Here is a 23,227-nt window from a genome sequence, read left to right as displayed (position 1 = left end):
CATCCGTAAATTATTCAAGGAAAGCATTCAATTTTATAGACAACATTTAGTTTTTTTTTTTTTTTTTGGGGGGTGTGGATGGGATTATATATAGACAACTAGGGGTGTTCATCAAACTGCATAAACCATACAAACCGCAAAAACTGCATCAAAACCGCTCGCAAAATGGCATAACCACACCGCACTGCAAGTAATAGTGCACCGCACTGCATCGCACCACACTGCATGAGGCAGTGCGGTTTGCAGTTTTATAATAAGAAAACCACACAAACCGTACCGCACCGCACCCTCTCTACATATTAATATATTTATTTATTTTTAATATTAAATATATTATTAATAGTTTAATAACCCTAGTTTTCAAAAAAATTAAAAAAAAAAGTTTAATAACCCTAGCAAGTATTGAATAGAAAAGCCAACCCAAAATAAAGAAAAACTAGCTCAATAATTTAAAACTTGGCCCCAAAAAAGGGAAAAAAATAGTTTGGGTTGAGTAAGAAAAGCCCAAAATTTGAAAAATATACCGACTTCAAACCGCATCTTATACATAGTATTGCACGTATGACCGTAAAAATGAGATGCGGTGCAATTATAGTTTTGACTAAATTCTAAACTGTACCACACCGCACATGTGACCACAAAAACAAGGTACGGTGCAGTTATGATTTTAGCTAAACCGCACCGCAAAGTGTGGTGCTAAAAATGATCCAAAACCGCACCGTACCGCGAACACCCCTATAGACAACAATTTAGTAACGAAGAAGTACATGAAAGAACCAAGTAAGGTATATAATAAAGGAATTAAAAGTATAAAAAAGGAAAGGAAAAATTCCTCTTAGTGCCATGATCAAGTGACTTAAAATAGTATGAAAGAAGTACAAGGAGGAACATATCTTTAATTATAAAATATTAAATTTTGACAGATATTATAATATTTTTCTACATAAGTTTTTAAGATCTCACAATTTTACATGTTCTTATTATTATATATATATATATATATATATATATATTATATTTATGTGGGTTCTAGACTCCAATGACTGAAACTTCAAAATAAGAAAAACATATACAAAAACATACTAATCTTAAATATGTTTATTGATCAAACTTGAAAATAAAATAAAAATCCCCACCAAATTGATCAAATTCCAATTGCAAAGAGAGAGAGAGAGAGAGAGAGAGAGAGAGAGAGAGAGAGAGAGAGAGGTAGGCATATGAGAACAAGAAATTCAAAGTGGGTTGGTCACTAACTCCTTGGCCTGGTTTCTGGGGGTAGCAACAGGGTTGAAAACTAAGGTTTGAGTTTAAAGTGAGGCTAAGAAAGAGGTGGAGATAGAAGGGAAAGGTGGCCAGTGAAGGTAAAGAAGAAGTGTATTTCTTGATTTGGGTTACCGAGGTTTCTTCATCATGTCGATTTGGAAAACCAAATCTGCTCTTTTTCTTTTTCTTTTTCTTTTTCAAAAAAAAAAATATATATATATATATATATTTTTTTTTTAAATTAAAGAAAATCAAAATTGGGCACTTTAACGGCAAACACTTAACAGAAGTGGAAGAAGGTCTTAATTGAACAAATTTAAAACTTATTAGCGGACTCAATTGAATGAAAATAAAGTTAAAGAACTTAAATGAATTCAAGTGAAACTTACAAGGTAAATTTTGCATTTTTTCCAACTTTCTATATTGAATTTCTCTTGAACAAAAAATTATTTTGCTTTAGCAATTGCTTTGAAGTTTGATTAATGAAATTCTGCATCTTTGATTCACTTTAATACAAACCAAACTAATTTAAACAACACTTACAACATTTTATTTTGACACAAAAATGTAGCGAACAATCTAAAACTTAACTGTATACATTGTACAACAAGAATCGGAAATAAGGGGATTAGAATGGAAATCACTAAATAAAGCGTAACCCAAGAAGCAAGGTTTGAAGGGTCATCCTCTTCCAAGACTGATTGCACGCTCCCATAAAAGGCTACGATCATCCAAAATATGGAGAATTCAACTAACGGCACTTGTAGCATTTCTGCATACCGGCGAGGCGAGGATATTTTATATCTGGAAAAATTGTAAACGCAAAGTGGATGCACATTACCGCAGCTGAGGTACCAAAGGCCAAACAATCAAATATCAGGAAGGTTTGAAAGTGTTTGTTTCTGCGTAAAACTGCCAAGCCCGTTTCGTCCTAGTATTCACCAGGAACTTGAAAGGCTGCTGCGAAGGTGACATTTGTATATATTGTCATTGCAGTTATATTGAATTTGGCTATAGGTGTGTCTCTTCTAGCATTGTCTTACGCATTATTGGCACCACGCATTTCTGCCCTAACCTCTGCACGCACCATCCCGTTGTTTCATGAAATTCTTCAAGCCCTTCTGTCTCTCGAGTATGCACTTTTGTAGTTTGTCTAACCACTCGTTCCAAACTCAAATTGTAGTCTCTATTACACTTTGACATTAATACATCCTACAAGTTTTTTGTTTGAGCATATATTTAGTACTTTGAGACTTCAACAATGTGGTATTCTTTCCTCCATGGCAGAGCCACAATGGGGCAATGGCTCCCAAAAATATTTAACCAAAAATTGAAAATATATGTATGAACAGTCATAAATTTAAAAAAAAAAAATTTGAAATATATATGCATATGGCCCCTGCATTTAAAAATTAATTTTTTTTATAAATTTATAAATAATATTCTCTTATTCAAATATATGATTTTGAGAAAAAAGTCTAGTGTATTTCACACCGAGTTAAATAATGTTACAATCCTGTTAGTGATAAATTATATATATTGGTAACTTAAATTAATTGGGCATTCATAAAATTATAATGAACATATAAACTTCTTTTGACAACGAACTCAAAAATAAAAGGAAAAAAAAAAAAGAAAAAAAACGGGTTTTTCTTTTTTTATCCTTCCTCTTAAGTAAAAAATTAAAAATTAAAAACTTTTCTTCCTTAAATTGGGATTGGGGTTGTGGCAGAAGGAGGGTTGTGTTTGATAGAGAAAGCAATTAGCTTAGTGTTTCATTCTTCTTCTTAAAAAATTACAATTGGTATTTGCTGCATGTAGCCCATCCGACTCTCTCTCTCTCTCTCTCAAACCAGATTGGTGTGTGTTGAAGCATGTCCATGACACAGGTCCTAGCAACATCATAAGGCGAGGATTTTTGTGGGTTTTTCTCTTCAGTCTTCTTGGATTCTTGAGGGATTTTTTTTTTTTTTTTTTCACTTGTTATCGATTTCTAAAGTGTTTTCTTAATTACGAGTGAGTTTCTCAATCACTATATATTCTTGGATTTGGTGGGTTGGTTTTGCATTCTCTATTATTGTTGGTGGTCTTGTTTTGTGTGTGTGTTGTTATGTTAACTTGTTCTGTGATTCAAGTTAGTTTTGTTAGGTTCAAAAAGTTTTGTTAGTTAAAGCTATATCTGGTATAACTCTAAGTAATGTTGCATCACCTAATAACTTTTTATTTGATTAATATTTTAAAAATCTCACTATTGGATTATATATATTATTTATTTTTTTAACATGTATACCAAGTTTCATACCAATCATATCCTATTTAATATTCAACTTAGAAGCCCATCTTTCATGCACAATTGTAAATACAAAAACTTGAAATTTAAACCTTTGATTGATGCTATGGTTATTAATCTCAGATCATCATCTTGAAATTTCATAAGTATGTAGAGCATAAAAAGATCATCTAATTAAATGGAAGATTTATCAAAATTCATATGTAATTAAAACATATTGAATGGTCCAATAGATTTACTTAGATCCTAACAACTAAATTTTCTAGGGTACTCTACTAAAAGATTTACTTAAATCCTAACCACTCTTTAATGGTTTAATAGTCTAGATTCTGCAATATCAACATTTTACTAACAATATTCTTAAAATAATAAAATAATGTTGAAAAAAAAATTAAGATTATTGTTAGTGAAATACTAATATGGTAGAATCTAGATCATTAAATTATTAAAGAATTATTAAGATTTAAAGAAATCTATTTGGTAGAGTACTCTAGAAAATCTAGAGGATCTGAATCCTTTTTGTTTAGGTATTATTTTTTGTATTTAATTCAATAAATTATATATTATTGAATTAAATACCCACAAGATTGAGTAATTGAATTATCTATAAGTTTTATTATGTTAAAAAAAAAATCACTAAACTTAAATCAAGTATTTATACGGTATCTGGACTATATTTTTACCATGTTACGAGAAATTTTTTTTTTTTTTATTTATTTATTAGAAACTTGAATTTTATTTTGAGAAATAAAAAACTCTATTTATTACCACTCACGACCCTGACAAACATGTGGAAGGCAAGATTGTTGGAGCTAAAATCCGACATTGACACACAGGCTGGTCGATGCACCGATCACGTAATCTCACTCATACTAGTGTTGAGCGAATATCACACGAACTTTCTGTCTCTAATTACTCTCTTTTGAAATGAAACTTATTTTGCTTTAGTGATTGTTACCAAGCTTGATTAATGAAATTCTGCATCTTGATTCGTTTTAATACAAACCAAACTAATTTAAAACAAGCCTTACAACAGTTTGTTTTGACCCAAAAATTTAGCCAGATACTAAAACTTAACTGTATACATAGTACAACAAAAAATAAAAAATAAGGGGACCAAAATAGAAATCACTAAATAAAGCGTAGCCCAAGAAGCAAGGTTTGAAGGGTCATTCTCATCCAAGACTGCTTGTACGCCCCCATAAAAGGCTACTATCATCCAAAATATGGAGAATTCAACTAACGGCACTTGTAGCATTTCTGCATACCGGGAGAGGCGAGGATATTTTACTTCTGGAAAAATTGTAATCGCAAAGTGGATGCACATTACCGCAGCTGAGGTACCAAAGGCCAAACAATCAAATATCAGGAAGGTTCGAAAGTGTTTGTTTTTGCGTAAAACTGCCAAACCTGTTTTATCCTCGTATCCACCAGGAACTTGAAAGGCTGCTGCGAAGGTGACAGTTGTAAATATTGTTATTGCCGTTATATTGAATTTGGCTATAGGTGTGTCTATTCCAGGATTGTCTTTTGGAGTTGTGTTGTCTCTTCCAGGATTGTCTTTCACATTATTGGCACCGCGCATTTCTGCCCTAACCTCTGCACGCACCATCCCGTGTGTTTCATGAAATTCTTCAAGCCCTTCTGTCTCATGAGTCTGCACTTTTGTAGTTTGTCTAACCACTCGTTCCAAACTCAGTAGAATGAGGTCTCTATTCCACTTTGACATTAATACATCCTACAAGTTTTTGTTTGAGCATTTAAAACACAGACATCTAATTTATTAGCTTATACAAACTTCGATAAACATGCACAAACACAAACATCTATACAATCCTCCATAGTGAATTCTTAAAATTTTCATTTTTAATATAAGTTACCAATTACCAACCAAAGTGAGTAAAATATTTTCAATTGAACTAAGGAAGTATTAAAAGACATAAATGATCTAAGACTTTAAGAAGCACAAAAACACATTTTACAATAAAAAATGAATGTGAGAAAAAAAAATTCTCTATAACACTAGATCAATTTGACAATTTTTTTAAAAGTATCATTGGACTAGCTCAAATATTTGGGGGTGCCAAGTCCCATTTTTGTAGGCGAATAATTAAAATGTTAAATATTTATATATAGTATTAAAATAATTTTAAAATTTTGGCCCCCCACTCATATACATGTAGCTCCACCCCTAAATGTGGTATTATTTCCTCCATGGCAGAGCAACATTGGGGCAATGGCTCCCAAAAAAATTTAATCAAAAATTGAAAATATATGGATGAACTGTTCATTTTTTTTTTTTTTTTTTTTGGAATTGAAGTGTATATACATATGGCCCCTGCATTTAAAAATTAAAATTTTTATAAATTTATAAATAATATTCTCTTTTTCAAATATATGATTTTGAGAAAATGTCTAGTGTACTTCACACCAAGTTAAATAATATTTTCTATTAAGGCCAAAAAATGGGATCTCCTGTGTAAATTCACTATCCCCACGCCCTACAAGTTGTAACTAGTCAATGGGTACCACCCAAGCCATCATAGGGCTATGGGGATACCTCACCCCCAAACTGGACATGCAGGGGAATGTAGGTGCCACCACTTGAACCGCAACATGCTTGGACTCACAAACATAATGGAACTAAGGCTCCTATTGCTAGGCCACACTCTTGGGTGTTACCGAGTTAAATAATGTTACAATCCTGGTAACTTAAATTAATTGTACATTCTTAAAATTATGACGAACATATAAACTTCTTTTGGCAATTGACTCAAAAATAAAAGAAGAAAAAAGGGTTTTAATTTTTTATTCTTCCTCTTAAGTTAAAAAAAATAAAAAATAATAATAATAAAAAAATTTCTTCCTTTCATTGGGGTTGTGGTTGTGGCAGAAGGAGGGTTGTGTTTGATAGAGAAAGCAATGAGCTTAGTGTTTCATTCTTCTTCTTAAAAATTACGACTGGTATTTGCTGCATGTAGGAATGACAACGGGTTGGGTTCAGGCCGAGTTTCTTTATGCCCGAACCCATCCCGCAGGTCTGAACCCGTTACCCGAACTCGCCCTGTTTAATAAATGGGTTTTTTTTTTTTTTTTTTTCCAACCCCAAACCTGCCCTGCCAAGCCCTGCGGGCTCCGCGGCCCAGTCCCGTCATGCTCAGCCCCAAATCACAACACAAACACAAACACAGATATCAAAAACACAAGTTTCAGATCTATGAATTTCCCTTTCAAAATCACAAACGCAAACACAAAGACATATCCTAACACAAATACAAACATAGATTTCATAAACACAAAAATTTCAGATTTTCCCTTTCAAAATCACAAAGACAAATATAGATCCTAACACAAACATAAACACAGATTTCACAAACACAAAAATTTCAGATTTTCCCTTCCAAAATCTAAACACAAATCCTAACACAAACACAAACACAGATTTCACAAACACAAAAAATTTAGATTTTCCCTTTCAAAATCACAAACACAAACACAGAAATCCTAACACAAACACAAACACAGAAATCACAAACACAAAAATTTCAGATTTAAGATTTTCCTTTTCAAAATAAATAACACAAACAGAAACACAAAAATCACAAACAAAAACAAAGAAAAAAACACAATGAAAGAAGAAATGAACCAAAAAAGAAAAAAGAAAAATCATGGGCGTGAGGCTAAACGAACAGAGCTAACGCCATAAGGTTGAATGAGGCCATAGGGCCGTGAGGTTGAGCGGGGCCGTGAGAGAGAGAGAGAGAGAGAGAGAGAGAGAGAGAGAGAGAGAGAGAGAGCTGAGTGAGGAAAAATAAAATGAGTTAGGTTAGGGTTGGTTTATAACTATATATATATATATATAAGGGTATTTAAGTAATTTCTTATGTAACCGAGTTGAGTCGAGTCGGGTTTGGGCCAGGTTTTTGTAAAATTCGAACCCGACCCGAACTCTATCTGGGTTTTTTTTTTTTTTTTTTTTTTTTTTAAACCCAAACTCGACCCTATTCTTTATCGGGTTGGGTACCCGTGGATCGAGTATAAATTGCCATCCCTAGTTGCATGTAGCCTATCTCTCTCTCTCCCAGATTGGCGTGTGTTGAAGCACATCTATGACACCAGTCCTGGCCACATTATAGGCGGAGGATTTTGTGGGTTTTTCTCTTAAGTTTTCTTTGATTCTTGAGGGATATTTTTTCATTTGTTACCGATTTTTTAAGTTTTTCTTGATTATGAGTGAGTTTATCAGTCACTATTTGATTTCTTTGTGAGATTTGTGGATATTCTTGGATTTGGTGGGTCGCTTTTGCATCCTATATTACTGTTAATTGGTGGTTTTGATTTGTGTGTGGTGCTACTATTAAATAGTTCTGTGATTCTAGTTAGTTTGTGTTCTGGTGTTGTGTCAATGGCACCCACTACATGTAAATCTTCATGGGGGAGAAGGATTGGTGGCACTCATAAGAAGCAAATGATTTGGAAGAAAAAACATTTTAATGAAACAGGGTATAGTATACAGAATTAGATGAGTTTCTTAAAAAATGGTTAACTAAATACCAAAAAAAAAAAAGAAAAATGGTTCTTAATGCTCTAAACTAGTTACTTTTCATATCAAAACTAAAAGAATAGAACCCGTAATTTTTTCTAAAAATTCTAAAAGACTGGCGTTTTCCCACAGAAGTTTTTCTTCAATTCGGTAAGACTAAAATATTTTTTCATCAATATATACAAAGTTTCACGAGACTTACCTTTTCACAGCTTAAAAGCCGATTATCTAACTGAATAATGTCAGCAGTGTTCATCCCCTCCTCGTTCATAGCCCACTTGTCAACTCTCCTGTCATCTGCTAGCATCAACAGTATTGTATAACGCCCATTGATTGCAGCTAGATGCAAAGGCGTGTTTCCTTCTTCATCTTGTTCATTTATGAGATCCTGAAAAGCTAACTCCTTGAGCAATATTTCCACTGCATTTTTGTTTCCAGTTTCCACGGCAACATGAAGAGCTGTCCTACCTTTGTTGTCCAACAATTCACAAGTTTCTGGACAATTTCTAATGAGTGTTCTCATTACACCCACATGTCCTTTCTTAGCTGAAATGTGAAGAGCAGACATGCCCTCTTTGTCCATTATGTAAGCAATGGAACTATTTTTTTTCAAAAATAGTTCTACAACTTTTACATTGCCTAAATCTGCAGCATAATGAAGAGGAATCCAGCCATAGTCATCGGCTTCTACAATTGCCATTGGAAATATGTCCAACATCTTGTGCAAAAAATCTGAAAACAGTAGAGACAGGGAGAATCATGTTGTCACGAGTGAACTAAAATTAGAAAGTGTTGTCAGAATATTTTAAGGCTCTTTAATTTTACATTTCATTCCATCAAGACTCGAGATTTGATAGGAGTGTGTTGTATGTATTATTATAATTTACTACATTCTCCATTAAATGTTATCATCACTTTTGAGTGAATTTGTGATATATTTTTATGTTAAAATTTCATTCCTTTCTTTTATAGGTGTGCATTATTATGTTTTTGATTTTTTTTTTTTTAAATATAGTTAATTAAAAATAAAAGGTTATAATTTTAAATTGAAAGAATAATATTATTATTCTGGTTCTTGTTGAAATCATAAAAATATATATATATATATATATATATATATATAATTTCCTTAGGCATTAGCGGATAAGAAATATAACATTAAACTATATTTTTTTTTTAATATTTAATTTGACATCTACCATCAAATTTAAAAGAAAAGGGTATGACAAGCATCAAGATCTAATTGGGATTATTTCCCTCCATTCACAAAGAGATAAACATATTCTTTAAGACCTAATTAGGGTTATTTCCATCCTTTTACATTGTCACCTTCTCCATCAAAGCTGCAATCTCTTCCTCCAACTATGTCTCCTCCTCAAAGCAACCATCTCTTTCTTCAACTTTGTCACCTCCTACTTCAAAAGTTGCTATCTCTTCATAGATCTAGATCACAACAAGATATCACATGCTTTCAACTTATTTGGAGCTCTACCACTAAGTGCCAATGCCACAAGGCTTAGGTGGTCTTGTCTGATCCGACCAAAGGAAACTCTATCCTAGCTGGATTTGAGTAAGATCGAGTTCAAGTCAAAATTTATTGATCTAAAACAAGTTTTTATTTTTATAACACTTACCTATACTTTAATGAGTCACATCAACTTGGGTTGGCTTGTATTTTTTTCACATATAAAAAAATAAAAGGACTTCAACATGTTTTCTAACCTCTTTTAATTTTTCATATTTCTTTCAATACAAATTAAAGAAAAAAAAAACACTCAAAAATAAAAGTTGAATATTACATAAATCTTAAATTTATAACCTTATAATTAATGCCAATAGTCTATTAGTCTACTAACTAATTCAACAAAAAAAAAAAAAAAAAAAAAATGAAAACGCATATACAAGTTATACACAAAACATGAAATAACATTAAAATCAACTATAAAGTTAAGTGCTTTTGGATTAGGTTTTTTAATTTTATTTTTATTTTTCCTTAAAGTGAAAGATTATAGTTGTAAAACAAAAATGGAGGCTTATTAAAAAGCACAAAGTTTTGCTAAGCCTTTTCCATGTCTCCTCCATCATGTTTCATGGCACCACTATCACCGTACATTGCCATGATTGTCTTCAAATTAAAGTTCTCTAAGCTCATGCCCACGCTCAGACATTACTTCAACTTTCTACTCTTGTTCGTACTATCATCTCCACACTTCCCCTTGATTTGAAATTTCTTTGGGTTTCCAGTCTCATTCCTTTAGCGAACTCAGTGTCGAATTTGGCTCAATTTTTGGGCGTGTGCGAATGTAAAATAGCAATTTCGCTAATGCTCTAAGAGCACTCACAATAAAGTTACAAAAATGACTAAATAGTCATTATAGCAACCAAAACATCAAAAGTACACACTACAATAAAGAAGGTAAAGTTAAACTTTTTTTTGACTAATTGCTACAGTGGGCTGCTATCTCTAGCAGCCCACTCTAGTTAGATGGTATAACAAAATATTATTTTTTATTCCCACTCATTTGCACTTTATCCCTATCTCAGTGGGTTTTTGTTGGTTGTGATATGGGTTTTTGTTGGTTGTGCCTTGGTGGGTTTTGGTTGGTTGTGGTGGTCAGATTTATAGGTTTGGCCATTGTGGATTTGTGGTGGTCAGATTCATTGGTTGGCTAATTTTTTTTTTTCTTTTTTCTCTGCTATTGTGGTTTGTGGCTGTGGCCGGTGGAGCGATGGTGGAGGTGGTGGATGTGGCTATTGCTGTTGGGTTTGTAGCTTGCAGTTGATGGTGGCAGTGCATTGTTGAGGTTGATGATGGTTGTGAGATATGATTTACTATATTTATTTTATTAGTTTGTTTATAGTATTTTAATGTGATGGATGTTAAAGTAGAAGTTTTGATGTTGGATTTATTGTAAAGTGTGTTGTTAAAATAGATAGAGGAGGTTTTTGAGTTGGTAAAAACTAAGGGCCCGTTTGGTAGAGGAGTTTGAGCAATGCTGTTTGTAGTTTTATGAAATATGTGTGGGTGAAAAAGTGTGTGAAAAAGTGTGTAATGTTGTTTAAAAACTGAAAATATGTTGTTTAGATAGTCTACCAAACATGGCCTAAATTTTTTAACTCTCTTATTGTGAATGCTCTAAATAAAAGTTTTAAGCTTCTTACACTCAAAATAGCCTCAAGAAAAACCTATCTGAACTCTCCCTTGTAGGAGTTTCTCTCTCTCTCTCTCTCTCTCTCTCTCTCTCTCTCTCTCTCTCTCTCTCTCTCTTGTAAGGGAGTTGTTGTCTCTCTCATGTGGGAGCATCTTTCTCCCATAGTCTGTACAATTGTGGGCTTTTGCTTTGAATGTATAGGAGTTTGTTTTGTCTGTATATGGTCAACTTGTAATCACTAGTAACTGGAACAAGCCATATTAGATAGGCTGCAGAATTTGTAGCTTACCAAAGAAGAGGAAGAGGGTATTCAAATATCAGCTCCCAGTAGAGCTGGTTTATTGGAAGAGTGTCATCTCAGTTTGTTTGGAAAACTTCTATCTGATTGTCAGCAAAACTAACATGCGTTAAAGAGCACTCTATGGTTAGTGTGGAAGATGGGATCAGATCGAAGGATAGTGGACATTGGGAATGATATCCTCCAATTCAAGTTCAGCTCTAAATACCAAATGGAATGGGTGGAGAAGAATGGCCCGTGGAATTTTGATAACAATCTCCTCTTGTTATGCCGATGGAGAAAAGGCTTAATAGCCGCGAATATTGTCTTCTCTCACTCACCGTTCTAGGTTCAAGTATAGGGAGTCCCATTTGAACTTATGACAGAAGACACGAGTAGAGATATTGGGAATAGGATAGGCAAGTTTCTTGAAGCAAATAAGAGATCTTGGCAATCATATCAAGTGACGTATATGAGGGTCAGGGCTGAACTACCATTGAACAAGCCACTACGTAAAGGGGGTTACTTGATGAATGGAGAAGGAGAGAAATTGTGGGTTACTTTCAAATATGAAAGGCTCCCAATGGTGTGTTACTTTTGTGGAAGGTTGGGCCATGATGACAGGCATTGCGTGGCCACAGAAACGGCGCAAGCGACGGAATACTAGTATGGCGACTGGATAAGGGCCAACGAAAGTTATAAGGGAGGGCAGGAAAGGATGAAACCAAGGAAGGAAGTGCACCAACCGTTAAGCAATGATGGTGGACGGATGGTGGCACAACCAACAGTGGCGAAGGAAGCCATGGCTGGTAGTGGAGGAGGAAGTAGAAGCGATGATGTTGACAAGGTAGTATAGAAGCTAGTAAGAAGAGGTGACATAGGTAATGATGGATAGTCAGGAAGTCAGGCGGCTAGTCACCTTAGTGGATGGGACAGCTCGGCGATAAGTCCACCAAATGTAGAAAAGGCTGAGCTCAGACGTGCCACAAAGAAAGTTCTAAATTTTGAAATTAATAGAAGTGAGGTTGAGGCATCAAGGCATGGACATTCGGTGGTAGGCCTACAAAGAGAGCACACGTTGGAGGAAATAGAGGTCACAAGCCCAATTAAGCCCATTATGGACTTCTCAGCATATGAAGATGAAGGATATTTAGATATGGGCCATAAGAATAAAGATATGGGGCCCAAGACCATCGGAAGCTGGAAGAGGCTTGCAAGGGAGAAAGGCCTAGTTAGAGATGAAGTTGTGATGGGCTAGGAAAAAAGGACTGGGATTAAGAGGGTGGGAGAGTTAAAGAACTTAGAAGCAGAGGAAAATAGAAAACTAAAGAGGAAGCAGGGGAAATGCACTAAGGAAACGGTGGTGACCGCTGAGCAGCACCGCCGAGAGCCATGATGGCTTTAAGTTGGAACTATCGGGGGCTTGGGACCCCCGGTTAGTTGGATTGCTGCACAACCTTATGCGGCAATGGGATCCTGAAGTGATCTTCTTGATGGAAATAAAAATGAAGATTGTTAGAATGAAAAAGGTAAAATTGAAACTGGGTTTTGTTAATGGTTTTTATGTTCAAAGACAAGGAAAAGGAGGAGGTTTGGCAATTTTTTGGAGGAAAGAAGTCAATTTGGAGATTAAAAGTTACTCAAGGCACCACATTGATGCAGTGGTAATGGAAGAAGGATCTGGTTTCAAATGGAGGCTGACCGACTTTTATGGGCATCCGAAGACACATCGGAGAATCATTGAGGTATCTTAATACTCTTAATCGTCAATTTCATTTGCCCTGGTTATGTTTTGGAAATTTTAATGAGATTCTTTCAGTAGAAGAAAAGTTAGGGGGAGCACCGAGATCCTAACAACAGATAGAAGCATTCCGAAATATTATTAATAAGTGTGGTCTTAAAGATATGGGATACTCGGGTTTTGATTTTACTTGGTGCAATCAATAGGAGGGAAACAATAGAGTTTATTTGAGGTTGGACAGGGCACTTGCAACTCCAAGATGGATGGAGCATTTCCCAAATGTAAGAGTTCAGCACTTAGAGGATACCACATCTGACCGTTGCCCCCTTTTACCTGCTGATTCTAATGCCTTTCAAAAGCGTGGAAAGCACAGATTCTTATTTGAGGCCATATGGACAAGACGGGCTGACTGTAAGGAGCTGGTTGAGGAGGTATGGAATGCTAACACAAACCTCCATGATTCGAGTGGCTTTAGTGCGGGACTTAAAAAGTGTGCGAACAACCTAGCTATGTGGGGTAAATTTGTGTTCAGGCAAATTCCGAAAAAGATACAAGAGAAGAAAGCTTGGCTAGGTGATCTTTTAAAGAATGACATAGCACTACAAAATGGGGCTGAAATTAATAAGCTAAGAATAGAGATTAATCTCTTGTTGGATGATGAGCAGTTGTGGTGGCAGTAGAGATCAAAAGTGCAATGGTTGGGGGAGGGAGATCGTAACATGAAATATTTTCATCATTGTGCCTCAGAGTGAAGAAGGAAGAATGCAATTGTTGGTCTGTGGAATGATGAAGGAGTTTAGTGTGATAGTAATGAGAGTATAGTTAGAACAGTCATTGTCAATTTTGAAGATATCTATACCTCCACATACCAATCTTGATTGGAAGAGGTGACAAACCTAATTTAGGTCAAGGTGTCTGAGGAGATGAATGATGAACTAACCAAAGATTTCACCATGGAGGAGGTCAGAATAGCTCTCGGGTAAATGCACCCAACCAAAGTGCCTGGACTAGATGGTATGCCAGCTATCTTTTACCAGAAATATTGGGATATTGTTGGGTCTGATGTTACTAATATGGTATTAAATGTGCAAAATTCAAATGCCTCTTTATCCGATATTAATAATACTTATATTACCTTGGTGCCAAAAGTTAAAATGTTCAACAGGATCAAGGATTTCTGCCCCATCAGTCTCAGTAATGTAGCATACAAATTGGTCTCAAAAGTGCTTGTAAACCGCCTCAAGACAATGTTGCCTCAAATAATATCTGAGAATCAAAGCGCCTTTCTATCTGAAAGGTTGATCACAGATAACGTGCTTATTGCTTTTGAGCTAATGCACTATTTAGATCACAAGAAGACTGGAAAGGATGGCTACATGGCAGTCAAGCTTGACATGAGCAAGTCCTACAATAGGGTAGAATGGGAATTCATTGAGAAAGTGATGAAGAGGTTGGGTTTTCATGAGAAATGGGTTGGATGGGTGCTAAAATGTATAACAATAGTCACATACTCTGTGCTGATTAATGGGGAAGCTCATGGTAGAATCTCTCTGACTAGGGGACTTCGACAAGGAGATCCATTGTCATCCTATTTATTTCTTCTATGTATGGAAGCCTTCTCTATCCTTATAATAAGGTTGATAGGGAGGAGGTCAGCAAGTTTGTGGAAATCCTAGAGCTTTTTAAGGTAGCCTCGGGGCAAAAGATCAATATGGATAAGTCCTCAATGACTTTTAGCCATAATACGCCCATGGAAACAAGAAGTGAGGTCCTAGAAATTCTAGGGCCAATGCAAGAATTAAGGCAAGGAAAATATCTTGGTCTCCCATCAGTAATAGGCAAGTCGAAGAATCAAGTATTTGCAGGGGGAAAAAAAAAAAAAAAAAAAACTCTCCAATTGGAAAGAAAGAATGCTCTCAGTGGGGGGGAAGAAAATTCTAATTAAAGCAGTCACGCAGACAATCCCTACATATACTATGAGTTGCTTCCAACTCCCAAAAGGTCTATATGAGGACCTAGAAAGAATGAAGAGAAATTTCTGGTGGGGTCAGAGAGATCAAAAAGCTAAAATGGCTTGGGTCAGCTGAGGGAAAATGTGCAAGTCAAAATCAAAAGGCGGAATGGGTTTCCGTAACTTATAGGCATTCAATCTAGCAATGTTAGCGAAGTAGGCTTGGCGTATCCTGACAAACCCAAACTCTCTGATTGCGAGAATTTACAAGGCCAAGTACTTCCCCTATAGTGATATTCTAGGTGCAAAGCTTGGATGCAACCCTTCTTATGCTTGGAGAAGCATTTACAACAGCTTGGAGGTCATTAATAGGGGTATAAGGTGGAGGGTAGGAAATTGTAAGATGATACATATTTGGGATGACAAGTATCTGCCTACTCCCACAACCCATAAAGTTTGCTCCCCCTAACAAGACATTGGTGATTTCCCCATGATGTCATCACTAATTGATGAAGAAACAAGGCACTGGAAAGTGGACAAGGTTAAGAGGCATTTCCTTCCATTTGAGGATGAAACCATCCTAAACATCCCTTTTAGCTATACCTTGCCGGAAAATAGCGTAATTTGGATGCAAAACAAATAGGGCATTTTCTCTATCAAAAGTGCATATTATGTTGCTCTTCCTCTTGTGGAGAACTCTGAGGTGGGTAAATGTTCAACCAGAGATTGTAGGACTTGCTTATGGAAGAAAGTGTGGCAACTCTAGCTTCCTACCAAGGTCAGAATTTTTGCTTGGAAGGCTTGCATGGATGGGCTACCTACTAGACTAAACCTGGCAAAGCGAGGTCTAAATGTTGAGGCCAAATGTCCACTCTATGAGAAAGTAGTTGAAAGCACTAGTCATGCATTAATTTATTGTGACAAGCTGTGTGAGGTATGGTGGAATTGGTAAGATTTCCCAGTAAACCTATTGGCAGAGAACATTTACCTTGTGGACTTAGCTTTGAAAATTTTGGATGTTGGTACTCTGCTTGACCTTGAAATTCTCTTTGCCACTGTGTGGTCTATATGATTTAATAGAAATCAAGTGGTTCATGATTCTAAGGGAAGTCCCTCCTCTCATATATGGAACCTTGCATTGTGCACCCAAGAGGATTATAAAAATGCTATAGTGCATAGTCATGTTAAACAACAAGCCCCTGACGTTGGGTGGGTGGCGCCTCCGCCAGAAACCTACAAGATAAATGTAGATGGTGCTACGGCAAGGGCTGGGGGTAGGTCCAGCGTGGGCGTGGTTATTCGAGATAGTGGGGGAATGCTTGTAGCAGCGGCTTGCAAGGTGTTGAATGGGAATTATGATGCAGCAGTCTCGGAAGCCTTTGCAGTGGTTGAAGGAATTCGGTTGGCCAAGGAGATGAAGCTTCATCAGATCATTGTTCAGTCTGACTCAATTGGGGTGGTTGATGCCATTAATGCGAACAGTTGCAATGGAGATATTGGGATGGTTATTCAAGGATCCTTGGAGCTACTTTAGCCTTTTAGGAGCTGGAAAGTGAGACACCTGAAAAGGGACTACAATAGAGCAGCACACAAACTTGCACAGATAGCTAAGACAACTGGAACTTCTCAGCAGTGGAAAGGAATGGACCCACCAATGATTTAGCAGGTTTTGCTGCTAGATAGGGCTAAGTGTTAATTCTGTATTTGATGGCTTGTTTTTTTCCTTTTCTCTGTGCTCTGTTGTATGCCAATTTCAGTTTTAATGGAATTCCAGGTTTCATTTTCTAAAAAAAAAAAAAGCCTCAAGACACTACTTTTATTTATTATTTAAAAAAAAAAAAATTCTTGCTAATGTGCGTTACCAATCAAATTATGCCACTTGTCTGGCTTTTAAAAGTATAATAAATTGTTTGATAAACTATGTTATTTTTTTTTATTATTATTTTTTAATCTAGTGGTCCATGTGAAATTAGCTAATGTTGTCACTTTAACATTCTATTACATGTATAGGATAGAAAGTTAAAGAAATTAGATGGAATGACATATAACATTATTAATAGTTTAAAAAATAAAAAACAACTTTTAATAGTTTAAAAAATAAAACAGTAAAGATTCTAAACTCTAGGGAAGAAAATTTTACTTTTGCTTATTATATATTATTGTGTGTGTTAATTATCCAAGGATAGTAATGCTAGAATTATAATTTTTATCACAACTTTTATCACAATTTGTTCACATGGTAAGTTATGAATAGTAGAGTTGTGAATCCACCATTTTTACTTCACCACTCACAACTTATCACATAAGCAAATTATAGCAAAAATTGTGATCTTATACACAATATAAGTTATAGAATTGTTGTGCAAATAAAGTAGGACCACAGACCAAGAAAGCTAATAATGGTTATAGGCCCTGACAATGACCTATATTCTAATAGTCCCCCTCAACTCAAGATGGGTTATGATGAATGAGCTTACAATTAGTGGGGGAGCCACAAATTTGACTTTGGAGCTGAATGAAAAATCTAGTCATTAATAAGGGTCCCTCTCTCTCTCTCTCTCTCTCTCTCTCTCTCTCTCTCTCTCTATATATATATATATATATATATATATACAGTATTCTTACTATTAATTATAAACCAAATCAAGATATAAACTAAGAAATTTATAACCCAATGTGTATTACACAGATTCAAAAAAACTTAGAGCCATTATTAACAAAAAGATTTGAATAAAAATGTTAATTCACCTAATTAGCATGCACAATTCATCACTAATAAAAATGTGTTGGGTATACAAATGTGAATAAAGTGTCACATTGAATAATAATAATAACAACAACAACAATAATAATAATAGTGAGTAATTAATAAAATATAATTGGGCCCAAGAAAACTTATTCCGACCTATAAATGACTGCAGCGATGAATAAAGTATAAGTTCTTCTATAGACCCAACAAAACTTGACAACAATTTCATAACACTAGCTTGTCATCACACATATAGGTTATTAAAAAAAAAATTAAATAATTCCATAGTGTTGTGGATCCATGTATGATGTTTGTTTTGTTTAGACCCTTGTATACTCAGATCGTTTAACCAAATTAGTTAACCAAGTTGATACTTAGGTTTATTATTCAGATCTAGGTTAAACACATACAACCATATTACTTAGTGTAGAAAAGTAAAGAAGGCAAGCAATATGATGACCTAGGAAAATCAATGTAACCATCAGTTTCAAGGTAAAAATACCTAGGGAGGATTTAACATAATATATCCTCAAGGCAACAAATTCACTATTATAGAATGGAAGTTTTACAATAGATTTAAACCGTAAATCTAAAGCTACCTCTTATAGTACTTACTCACATGATCACGTGCAACTCCGAATCCACAGACTCTTCTATCTAAATTTATCGCACACAAACACCCACGTTTGTGACTCTGAGATCCCTCTCAAAACTTTAAATCATCAGCTATGTATGATCTTGTATGCAGCAACTTTATCCACCAGTTATTGAATGTATATCTTCTTTTTGGTAGATGCTTGTTAAGTTAGAAGGCTACAGAAACCTCACAAATCTCATAGGAGCAACTCACAAGACTTCCAAGAACATCTGAAATGTATTTAGGGTTTTCCTTTTATACTAAGTAGTGTTGGATTGAAACCCTAAACATTTTCATGATATTTAGGATTGATTTAAAATCTATAGAAAATGATCTTCGATCAATTGAGCCTTTCTTTTGATCAATCGAGCCTTGTAGAACCTGAATTCTTCTTTTTGCAGCTTGACTGTTTTTGAATCTTGAATTTAATCACCATAAGCAATTTCTAACACTTAACCTAGACATGTTTTTGTTCTCGGTTTACCAACTTACATATAATTAGAACCTAAACATTTATTCCTAAATATTTAATACCTAACATATGAGATGATAGGCTAATTTTAGAATGTTGAGAAATTTTTGTTGTGTCCTTGTTCTATTGAAATAGTATGAGAGGTGCTTCATCCATAACATTTTCAGAACAAATCATAAGTGATTAGTTGTTATTAGTTCTGATTTAAACCTACCACTAAAATTACTTTTTTTAGCTTGAAAGCTCAAATAGTGTGAAACATTATAGCTTGTTTAGACCCCCGATTTTAAATACATGGCTTAATTGCTTTTATTCTAACTTATCCAAGTGCGAAACAAAAGTAAATGATACATAATAATCGGAACTACTCTCTAAGCCATAACCACAAGCAAGCAACAACAAATATAAAGCTTAAAGAGTAAAGGAAGAGAGATGCAAACACAAGTTAACACCGAGATGTGTTATCGAAGAGGAAATTAAATAACTTGACGAAAAACCTATCTGCGACCCTCCAAGTCAAAATGATCCACTAGTGAATAAGTTGGAGTACAAGGATACCAAAAGAACCCTCCAACCCTAATCTACCAAAAGCACTTGAGCCTTCCAAACTCAGCTACCAATGGGCTTCTTGGAATCTTGTCTTCACTAGTTATTTGGATCCCGCAATACTGCCTGATTGCACCGCCAAGCCTCACTGGCTTCTTTTGGCAAATACCCAATGCTTCCCAAGATCCAAAATACTCTCTACAATCTGAATAGGTGTGGGTTGTGTTTAGGTACAAATCTCCTCTCAAGGTATGATAATGGGAGAGGGGAGGTGAAGAGACTATAAAGAAATTCTCATTTAAGGATGAGTAGCTGTCTCTCTAAAATGATGGGTGTGTTGTAGAAACCTCTTTAGGGCTTTCTTCTGAATAGCCTCCCTACAATTTTATGGGTAATGAATGTATATATAGTATGGGTGAAGGATATAAGAGTTACACTTAAAATCATCTAGGCAAAGAGTTTTGTGAGTCACTAGCAACTTGGCCTGAGTCAAGAAGTAACTCGCGAAATACAGCTTAGCACTTGACTCTACAACTTCCAACATGTGCTTCTCAAATGACTTTCATAGGTTGCACTACTCGCAAGCCAAGTCGCGATGTCAACTTCTTGAGCAATCTTCACCAACTTAATACTAAACTCATTACAAATAAATTTCACAAAATACAAGGAAATAAATTAATGCAATTACAATACTACTTTTTGTCATGGAATAAAGCCAACATAATGTTATGTGAAAAACCATAACTTAACATACCTCATCAATAACAACCTATAACATTTTATGAAAAATAAAAAATAAAAAATAAATAAAACCTGTCATTTAAGATTTATTGTGGAAATATTATTGTCATAATATATATGTCTCGAAATATTATAATCTATTGAGATAATTACCTGTTCCAGTGACATCGAGTTTGCATAATTTGCGGGATTCAAAAATTATCCAACAGATTTGTTTAATCAGCCATAAAAGAGCATCTTTGCAAACGGGTATAAGCATATTGTCTTCAAGGGTTAAAACAATAGTTGCGAATCCTGTCAAAAGGAAATTAACAATGTAATTAATTAACACTAAGGATTTATAGGAGAGAGATATATTAAACATTTTCTCACACTATTTATAAAAGAACAGTTTTTTTTTTTTTTTTAATCAAAAGATTTGGCTTTTTATTTCATGTTCCTTTTTTTTTCTTTCTTCCTTCTCGTCCCAGTTGCTACTTCCTATGTTGATATATAAATTTTTTTCTCTTAATTTTGTGTAAAAGTATTTACATGAAATGGACGAACTTCATAAGTTTTTTAGTACTGAAAAAAAAAAACCCATATTACGACATTTCTGGTTGACGGGCTCAAAAGACAACCGTACTTGATTTCCAAAACCAGGAAGTTGAAAATTAGGCAAATATAAAAGTTATTATACTTCTACTTGTTTGTTGCCTTGAGAGTTAAGACTTTTCTCTAGTCAGGCTGGACATCAATTTCTACTTGTTTGTTGTCAGTTGTAGAAAAAATAATTATTATACTTCTTTGGCTCAATAAAGTATAACTCAGCAATCAAAAAGGGAAAAAAAATCAAAATCAAAATATAATTGAAGGTATTTATTAGAGAAGTCCTCCTTCCTCTCACAGGAGGTGTGGGTCCCACCATGAGTCACCCACTAGGGCTCACACTTATTGTGAGAGGAGAGATGACTCTTCCCATGTAAATGAATAATTTCTTGTACTTACTATTTTGTGCACGAATGACAGCTGCATGTAAAGCACTCATGCCGTTCCTTCCCATGTAGGAGCATTCTGGAATGGTTTCTATAATTTGGAGAGCAATTTTGTAAAATCCTCGATCCACTGCTAAAAAGAGAGGGGATTCCGAAGCATTATTTGTCAAAGAAGCTAACTCTGGGTCTTCCCTAATTAGGAACTCCACAATGTCATAATGATCATTTCTTATAGCCTCATGCAGTGCTGTATTCTTCTCCAGATTTCTCTTTCTTAGTAGTAGGTTTTTCACTGCAGCTTCTTGGTCTTTTGCACAACTTATTAGACGTTTTGTCATGTCGAAGTGTCCTAAGCTTGCTGCAATATGTAGTGCAGTATTGCCTTTGCAATTTTCCATACACAAAAGTGATGGCTGCGAATCAAGAACTTTTTTAATGATCTGCACCTTTCCAGATTTTGCAGCCACATGAAGGACAGAGTTCCCCCTCCTTGTCACCTGCTTGAGATTTAAATCGTCACCCCTAATTTCTTCAAGGAAACTATCATTCCCAGAAATTGCTGCATTGAACAGTCCAACATCCATCGAGTTTCTTCTTGAATCTTAAGCTAGCCTTGTTTCCCAAAGTCAACCTTATAGTTTATAAATATACGGCAATCAGCAAATTAATAAATCTTATAATATCACATATTATTTGTTTATATGTTGGTCAAAATTATATGAATTCTGTAAGGATTTTATGTGACATGTTCACAAATTGTTAATCGCTATTCTAGAGTATCCAGACATTACAAGTTACAACACAAAGGGGGCAACCTATTGCTTGGTGGGCATCTTGGTATCAAACATTAGATGGGGTTAGGAAGGCTCATTAAATGTTGATAGGTCCACTCTGAAGTATGAACATTCTGTTACATTTTTCTAACCAGATTTTGTGTTAACCATCATTTGAAACTTCTATGAAAAAAATAAGTTTAAAGAAAAAGATAAAAATAAACTAAATAAAAGAACGCGAGAGCACTTACTTGAATAGATGTAATTTCGTTCCACAAGCTTCCCGTAAATTTTCTAAGGGAAACCATTCAAATTTATAGACAATAGTTTAGTAAGAAAGAAGTACACGTTAAGAACACATTCTTTCAAGAATTCAAGTAAGGAATATAATAAAGGAAATATAAATTAAAGAAGTTCTTACTAGTGTTCTGCTGAAGTGACTTAAAAAGGGAAAAAGACAACGATTCTTGTTATTCTTCTTTTGATTGTTGAAGTGTTTGTCAAGCCTAAAAGTTATTCAAAGGTATCAAGGTCAGGAGTCTTAGGATTGTCCACTATGATTAAGTTCATTTAAGTTTTTTTTTTTTTTTTTAAATTTTTTTTTATTACATACAATTGATAATTTATCTTGATATAAATCAGGAGATAGTTTAATTTTGGGGACTATTTATGATCACAAGCTATAACCTTGTTTTTGCAGTGAGAATTAATTTTATCTCAAGAAAATGAGGCTCTCAGTATTTAAGGAAAACTTGCACCCCTTGGTATACTCACATCTGTATGAACAGATACATCAATCCCAAAAGTTAAAACCCTACCCAAATACCGGTTTCTCTCTACCGAAATAGATGAATAGCCATCGTTGTCAAATGTTTAAATTTATATGTATTTATGATGAACTGAGATTTAATAAAACATGTTGCAAAGAATCTCAATTGCACTTGGCAACCAAAAAACGAAAGAGTTTTGTTCACACTCTCGAGATTTTGACACGTGGATTGTAGTATATTTATAGTTGAAGAATACAATAAAGATTACATTTAGATTGTTATATTAAAGAGAAATGCAAAACTAAAGGATTTCTAGAGAGAGAATATTTCAAAGATTCTGTTATTGAT

General features: G+C 34.7%; 2 protein-coding genes across 2 annotated transcripts in view; both read right to left on the bottom strand.

Moving 5' to 3' along the window:
- The window catches only part of LOC115979210 (ankyrin repeat-containing protein At5g02620-like), an 85,317-nt gene that overhangs the window by 18,925 nt on the left and 43,165 nt on the right, over positions 1–23,227 (bottom strand). The gene's annotated exons all lie outside the window — the stretch shown is intronic.
- On the bottom strand, positions 4,547–22,399 carry LOC115979211 (protein ACCELERATED CELL DEATH 6-like). Its single transcript, XM_031101193.1, has 5 exons — positions 22,361–22,399; positions 21,350–21,967; positions 20,516–20,656; positions 8,299–8,828; positions 4,547–5,291 (listed from the first exon to the last, which is right to left on the bottom strand). The coding sequence occupies exons 2-5, from the start codon at positions 21,918–21,920 to the stop codon at positions 4,620–4,622; spliced, it is 1,914 nt and encodes a 637-aa protein (XP_030957053.1). The 5' UTR covers positions 21,921–21,967; positions 22,361–22,399; the 3' UTR covers positions 4,547–4,619.

Source organism: Quercus lobata, chromosome 3, assembly GCF_001633185.2.
Source record: "Quercus lobata isolate SW786 chromosome 3, ValleyOak3.0 Primary Assembly, whole genome shotgun sequence".
In the NCBI taxonomy this organism is placed as follows: domain Eukaryota; kingdom Viridiplantae; phylum Streptophyta; class Magnoliopsida; order Fagales; family Fagaceae; genus Quercus; species Quercus lobata.
Note: the sequence above shows the minus strand (reverse complement) of the source record. Positions and strands in the feature narration are given on the sequence as shown.